At 38.8% G+C, this 8,237-nt stretch overlaps 1 protein-coding gene across 1 annotated transcript in view; it reads left to right on the top strand.

Annotated features, from left to right (window-relative positions):
* Positions 1–8,237, top strand: part of LOC119422513 (slit homolog 1 protein) — a 285,059-nt gene that overhangs the window by 168,567 nt on the left and 108,255 nt on the right. The window contains exons 20-21 of the mRNA XM_037689889.1: positions 572–643; positions 5,837–5,908. Of these exons, the coding sequence (XP_037545817.1) occupies positions 572–643; positions 5,837–5,908 (144 nt within the window). The remainder of the gene's footprint in view (positions 1–571; positions 644–5,836; positions 5,909–8,237) is intronic.

Here is an 8,237-nt window from a genome sequence, read left to right as displayed (position 1 = left end):
TGATGTACTGGAGACCTGCCCATGTGTCCCCATGCTGGACTGAAGACTTGTCCATTTGTCCCCATGATGGACTAGTGACCTGTTCAGGTGGACCTGTGATGGACTGGTGACCTGTCCATGTGTCCCCGTGCTGGACTGAAGACCTGTCCATGTGTCCCCATGCTGGACTGGAGACCTGTCCATGTGTCCCCATGCTGGACTGAAGACCTGTCCAATCTCCGTAAGGAAAACAACAGCGAGTTTATAAGAATTATTGAAACACTTTTAAAAGCAGCCAGCAGGGAGCGCTGTGGACTCCAGACTGAATTCAGTGCAGAGCCCAATATTTTTAAAACAAAATGAACTTTCTGCAAAATTACACATTTGATCAAGTGTCAATATTGTTTTAGGTTATCAGATACATTTTGTGTTTCATAGAGAACGAGTTAGAAAATGATTTGTGGAGAGTGCGTGTTTTTTATGTTCTGTGCACGTGTGTGTTGTGCTGCAGGTTCTCAGAGGATTTGTGCAGTGTGTTTTGTGTATTTGTGCACGTGTGTGTGTTGATTACAACTGACTCTTGTCTCCACAGAGATCTAAGCAACAACAGAATCAGCTCGCTGTCCAACGACTCCTTCTCAAACATGAGCCAACTCACCACACTGTGAGTACAACCCCCCCCCCCCACACACACACACACACACACACCACTATCTTAGGTCTTGTTTCCTTTTTTATTCTTCTAAGAATGAAGAATTTATCACAACTTGAAGTTAGTTTGTTATAAATGCTTCGGTTTTCCGAATAAATGTTTATAATTTATCAATAAAAGTGAAGTCTGGTCCTCTGGACGTTCAAAAAAACAAAACAAACAAAACAAAAAAAAAAGTAGAAACGTTTCATCTTTCATCCGAAAGAAGATCCAGTCCCCGGCACAAACAGAGTAATGTTGTGTATGCTGTTCAGTGTCAGGAGGGTGATCAGTCTAAACTAAACAGCCACTGGCCAAAAGGATGGACCAGCACAGAAGATCAACATCATCAGGGCTGGACTCTGAGGTCTACACTCATCTCCAGGCCAGCGGTCACTCTTTCAGGGATGAAGATGTTCACATCCTGGATAGAGAGGAATGATGGTTTGAGAGAGGAGTAAAGGAGGCCATCTTTGTGAAAAGAAACCGTCCATCATTAAACAGGGGTGGAGCCTCCAGGTTCAACTGTCCCCCTCTTACAATGCTGTGATTGCTAGTATCACTCAGCCCTCTGTGAATAGTAAACAGCCATCAGGTGCTAATGATCCATTGTTAGGCTGATGGTCATTTCGGAACCGAGTGGACCAACACAGACTGAAGGTAGATGTCATTAAGTTCTGCCTGTCCCCAAAACAACTGTGTGTTTATCTAAATTTGGTCGCCTTGGTGTCCTTGAAGGCCACCTTATCTAAAGTCGCCTGGAGAACATGTGATCTGACGCTCACCACCCCCTCCCTGAGGAATTTCCAACTGATAACTAGATGAAACCAGCTGAATAAACTTTGTGTCATCATTTCAGGACTCTTGGATTCTCATAGACGTTATCCTTGGTCATTCCTCGACATCCCTCGAGAATGTTAATGGATCTCACCGGAGGACACTGACTGATTACAGTGACCTCGAGAGCATCTATGAACATTGTTGACCGATCTCGTCTCCATTTGCAGAATGTCTATGTAAATATGTGCTTGTTTGTGCGAGGTGTTTTTTCAATATTAGGGGTTTTTCTCAGCCAAGAAAAAAGTCTGATAGGAATTTTTTCCGCCTCCAACTCCTACATGTGTCCAGTTAACCACGGTTTTTGTCTGTCCAAACAGGTCTCACTTGTAAATGAGTCTTCGAGGCTCAATGTGATTTATCTGTTTAAATAAAGGTTGAATGCATGGTCCTTCTTGAGCATGTGATCAGCTGGTTTTGGTTGTCAGCAGCAAACTGGTTGATCCACTTTGAGAAGGTGCTATTTATAAGACTGAGCTGAATACAGCTCCTCAGACTGAGGAAGTCCTCAGGATGGAAGACGAAACGTTTCTACTTTTGTTGGTTTTGTTTTGTTTGCTTTGTTTTTTGAATGTCCAGAGGACCAAACTTAACTTTTTTAATTTTTCTACCTGGATTACTGAGCATGCATCAGGATGTTAATAATTTAGCCCTGGCAAAAATATTAACTAATGTTTAGTTAGTTACTAATGACTAACGTCTAGTCAATAAAAGTAATAGTTGGCTTTTATTATAATATGAACAAACCATTGCAAACTGTATTAAAACTAGACACAAAACAGAATAAGAAAGATGAAGTTGAACAAAACAAGCACCACTTTATACTGGCTGCTGTTTAAATCTATCCAAGCAAATTGTATAATATTTATAGATACCATTATATTTTCTAATGTTTACTTGTCAATAAAAATTAGATGCTTAAGAAACACTACGGTTGTGTGTGAATGAGTCACATCCTTCCTGCACAAATATTGTCTCCATAAAATTCAACAAGGCAGGGTCTGCAGACCTGATGGGTACCACTTTACAATAAGGCTCCCCTTATAAATGCTAATAAAAAAGTTTATAGGTACGTTATTAATTCCTCTATAAACATTTTATAAACAATAACTGCTTATTATGCATTAATTAAGGGTGACAGAGACAAAACTGACCAGTTTCTTGTCAAATGGTGAGACAAATCTGTTCACCTATATATTTAATCTAGAGTTGTTGTTTTATATACATAAGTTACTACCTTGTAAGCACAATAAGCATTTGTAAACCTATTTCATTAGCATATAATATTGTACTGACAGCAGCTGTGGCTGAATGATTAGAGCAGTCGTCCAATGCAAGAGTTGGGGGTTTGAATCCACCAGCAGTCAAATGCCGAAGTGTCCCTGGGCAAAACACTGAACCCCTCATAGCCTCAAAATGTGTCCCATCAGTGTATGAATGTGATAACGTTTGATTAGTCTCTTTAGAATGATTTGTTCAGATATTCTTTGAATGGATCTAGTAGAGTGCTGTATGAGTCAGAGAGTCAGTCAGAGCTACTTTATTGTCGTTCCACCTCATGTGGTACATGTGGTGGAACGACATTATGTACACAGGCTCCCAGTTACATCCAACAATAAAATGTAAAAGAAAAACAATGATAAGATCTAAGATATGACCTAAGAAAAACATCAACTAAATATACACTAAGCACTGATAGTATAAAAACAATATGTCGAACAGCAGCACGAACATGAGCATGAGTCTGTGTGAGCAGAAGAGCACGCATGAACGCAGCAACATGAAACAGATCAGCAGAAACATAAAGCAGATCAACAGCAACATGAAACAGATCAGCAGCAACATGAAACAGATCAGCAGCAACATGAAACAGATCAGCAGCAACATGAAACAGATCAACAGCAACATGAAACATATCAGCAGCAACATGAAACAGATCAACAGCAACATGAAACAGATCAGCAGCAACATGAAACAGATCAGCAGCAACATGAAACAGATCAGCAGAAGCATAAAACAGATCAGCAGCAACATGAAACTGGTCAGCAGCAACATGAAATAGATCAACAGCAACATGAAACAGATCAACAGCAACATGAAACAGATCAGCAGCAACATGAAACAGATCAGCAACAACATGAAACAGATCAACAGCAACATGAAACAGATCAACAGCAACAAGAAACATATCAACAGCAACATGAAACAGATGAGCAGCAACATGAAACAGATCAGCAGCAACATGAAATAGATCAACAACAACATGAAACAGATCAACAGCAACATCAAACAGATCAGCAGCAACATGAAACAGATCAACAACAACATGAAACAGAGTAACAGCAACATGAAACAGATCAACAACAACATGAAACAGATCAGCAGCAATATGAAACTGATTAGCAGCAACATGAAACAGATCAAAAACAACATGAAACCGATCAGCAGCAACATGAAACAGATCAATAGCAACATGAAACAGATCAGCAGCAACATGAAACAGATAAACAGCAACATTAAACAGATCAACAACAACATGAAACATATCAACATGAAACAGATCAACAACCTGAAACAGATCAGTAGCAACATGAAACTGATTAGCAGCATTATGAAACAGATCAACAACAACATGAAGCAGATCACCAGCAACATGAAACAGATCAGCAGCAACATGAAACAGATCAACAGCAACATGAAACAGATCAACAGCAACAAGAAACAGATCAGCATCAACATGAATCAGATCAGCAGCAAAATGAAACAGATCAGCCGCAACATGATGTGATTTTCACAGTGATTATTCTGGTCATAGATTCATGAGTCTAATAGCCTCAGGGTAGAAGCTGTTCCTCAGTCTATTGGTTCTACACTAAATGTTCCTCAACCTCCTTCCTCAGGGGAACGGGGCAAAAAGTTTGTGTGCTGGGTGAGTGGGGTCCTTCATGATGCATATGAATGGATATGAATATGCATATGCATATTAAAATGATGCATATGATATGCATTCATGTGCATTTCATACACACACCTATTCATATGAATGGTAAATGAGATCACAGATTGTAGTGTAAAGCGCTATGAGTATCTTCATAAGATAGAAAGGCACTATATAAGTACAGTCCGTTTACCATTTACTTTAGCACTGCATTATAAGTATCTGTAACTAATATTATATCCTAAAAATATAGGTTTATAAATGTTTGTGCTTACAAGGTAGTAAGTTAATCTGAAATGTTTAATATAACAACTCTAGAAATATACAGGTGAACAGATTTGTCTCACTACTTGACAAGAAACTGGTCAATTTTGTCTCTATCACATTTAATTAATGCATAATAAACAGTTATTAATGATTTATAAATTGTTTATAGAGGCATTAATAATTATCTATAAAATGTTTATTAGCCATCTATAAAGTGAGCCTTATTGTGAAGTGGTACCAGTAAGGGAGGATGAAGCAGTTGTTTGATGATAGAAACAGCACTCATGGAAAAAATGTGTATTTGTAGAACTGGTTTGTTGAATGGTGATTAATAAAATAAAACAATAAAACTAAACAGTTATCTATCTATCTATCTATCTATCTATCTATCTATCTATCTATCTATCTATCTATCTATCTATCTATCTATCTATCTATCTATCTATCTGTCTGTCTGTCTGTCTGTCTGTCTGTCTGTCTGTCTGTCTGTCTCCATCCATCCATCCATCCATCCATCCATCCAGATGTAACAATTTAAAGAAACTTGGACCAACATTCAATGCTGTCAGATAGAAGAGTTTATGCTGTTAAATAACATTTTGCTAGTTGTTGGTGGTTATGGAGCAACAGAGTGGTGTTGTAGTCTCCTCCTGTTTGTGGGTGAAACCAAACAATCCTTCCACTTTGACTGGCAGTAAAAGCATCTTCTGCTGTGTCTGCTCAGAAAGCAGCATTAAAGAAAACTAACACTGCTGACATGTCCAGTTGGCCACCGACTGGTTTGTTTTCACCTGGGAGACGTTTTGCCATTTAAAAGAGAAGGAAGTGATGTGATGTCTGTCCACTTTGTCATGAGGACAGTTTTTTAGTGATTAGACTTATAACTTTTAAAACTTAGTTTAAATTAAATAAATAATTACACCGTGTAATATAACATGTATAATTCATTTAATGTTTCTAATAATTTTAGGAGCTGATAAATTATAAATTGTATTTTATTCTAAAATATAAAACCTCAGACTTGAAGTAGTGTTGCTACATGAATGTATGTAATGTGGTTCTTCTGCCTTCTTACAGCAGTGCCAGTGGTTTCTTCAGTGTACTCTTCCTCTTTTTCTCCCCAGGATTCTCAGTTACAACTCATTACAGTGTATCCCTCCTCTGGCACTGGCTGGTCTGCACTCCCTGAGACTGCTGTGAGCACACACACACACACACACACACACACACACACACACACACACACACACACACACACACACACACACACACACACACACACACGTGTTTACTTATATAGCACCAGTTCACAACAGAAGTTATCTCAGGGTTCTGTATGAAAACATCCACATACATTATAAAAGCCAATTAATCAAAGTTATCTATATACGGAAGTCAGCAGACTCCATCACATCTTTACTTCCTCCCAATCCCACATCCTGAGCAGCATGTTGGTGTCCATGGAAAGGAACAACTCCTCTAGCAGAACCAGAATATGACTCATGCTGCCATCTACCTCGACCAGCTGGAGAATATATAATATACTATATCATTCTGTGTTTGAGCTGACAAACCAAAGACCATAATATTTTGGCCTGTATGTTCTATTGCAGTGACATGGTGGCACAGTTGGTAGAGCTGTTGCCTCTCCAATAAGGTCACCTGATTGAATCCCGACCGGCGGCCTTTCTAGGTGGAATTTGCATGTTCTCTCCGTGCACGTGTGGGTTTTCTCCAGGTACTCCAGTTTCCTCCCTGCGACCAAAAACATGCATGTTGGACTGATTGATAACTCTAAATTGTCCCTAGGTGAGAGAGAGAGAGAGAGAGACAGAGAGAGAGAGAGAGAGAGAGAGAGAGAGAGAGAGAGAGAGAGAGAGAGAGAGAGAGAGAGAGAGAGAGAGAGAGAGAGAGAGAGAGAGAGAATGGTTGTTTGTCTCATTTGTCTCTATGTGTCCCTGTGATGGACTGAACACTTGTCCAGGGTGTCCCCCGCCTCTTGCACAGTGACTGCTGGATATGTGCATCAGTGACGCCCATGACCCGAAAAGGAAGAAGAGGGTAAATATAATGGATGGATGGATGGATGGATGGATGGATGGATGGATGGAATTCTATTGTTTGCTTGTCTGCTATGTAAACAAATTACACATAACTCATAAAACAGTGGACAGATATAATAAAACTAGCAGAAAGTACCGTAATCACTGGATGTACATTTACAACTGAATAACATTTGAAGTAAACATAATTCAAGATGGCTGCCATGTCTACTTGACCTTAGCAAACAGAAAAGAGTTGAACTCAGTCACCTTTAAAGATGATGAGCTATAAAAATGTCTTGATAGTAGCTGAAAGGTATTCTAATTTTGATACTGACTGGCCAAAATCTATATTTAAAGTTTTGCCAGTAACTCTGTCCATTAGGAAAATATCTCAAGCACCACTTGACACATTTTATTTACAATTTCAGAAAGTAATCAATGGGTGTACATCTACAGCTAATTACCCTTTAGATTAATTTTACATCAGGAGATAAGTGACCTTAATTAATACAAAAACCACTATAACTCAATTGATTTTACAATGAGCTAAAATTGGGGATGGCAGTAACTGAGTCATTCCAAATATACACACTGAGCATTACATTGACTAATTTAAACAAAGATATGGAAATTTTATTTTAGATCTCTACAACTCATTAACTTTTGGAGTTAATCCAAGGCAAAACTACCGCCATCACTGATGGACTTTAGCCAACACTAAAAAGGCTGTATCTAACAAGGTCGAGTCAGGTCCTCTGGACAGATTCTTCTTGTTGAAATGTTTCGTCTTTTATCCAAAAGACTTCTTCAGTCTGAGGAGCTGCAACAAATCATCTAAGAACTAGCACCTTCTCATAGTGGATCAACCAGTTTGTAGCCAAAACTAGCTGTTCACATGTAAAAAGGAGGACCATCTGCCTAATAATTGATTGTTAGTGCCCTGATGGCAACTTACTGTTCACTGAATAGCTGACTGCTAGTGATGGAAAAAGGCTGTAATTCTGTCAGTTGAGTATGTCTATTATAATACGCCTGTCAGAAGACTGACAATGTTTGTACATCTGTAAATGTTCTCTTGTCTGGGCCATAACTTCTGATACGCTCAAGATAATTTAGAGAAAATTCATACACATATGCATCATCACTAGACAGAGAAAATTTAACAAAACTTGACAAGAGTCTATACTAGATGATGTAATCTTTTCATCAACCCAGTGAAGCCCACAAATAAAAGCCAAACATTATATACAGTCTTTGCTTGTCTGGGCCATAACTTCTAATCCACTCCAGATAAATTAATGATAAACATTTCTACCACTGCCACACATCCCTCCATCCATCCATCCATCCATCCATCCATCCATCCATTCATCCATACATACATACATCCATCCATCCATCCATCCATCCATACATACATACATACATACATTCATGCATCCGTCCATCCATCCATACATACATACATACATACATACAT

The sequence above is a fragment of the Nematolebias whitei genome, chromosome 16 (assembly GCF_014905685.2).
Source record: "Nematolebias whitei isolate Nwh7 chromosome 16, NemWhi1, whole genome shotgun sequence".
NCBI classification, from domain to species: Eukaryota; Metazoa; Chordata; class Actinopteri; order Cyprinodontiformes; family Rivulidae; genus Nematolebias; species Nematolebias whitei.
Note: the sequence above shows the minus strand (reverse complement) of the source record. Positions and strands in the feature narration are given on the sequence as shown.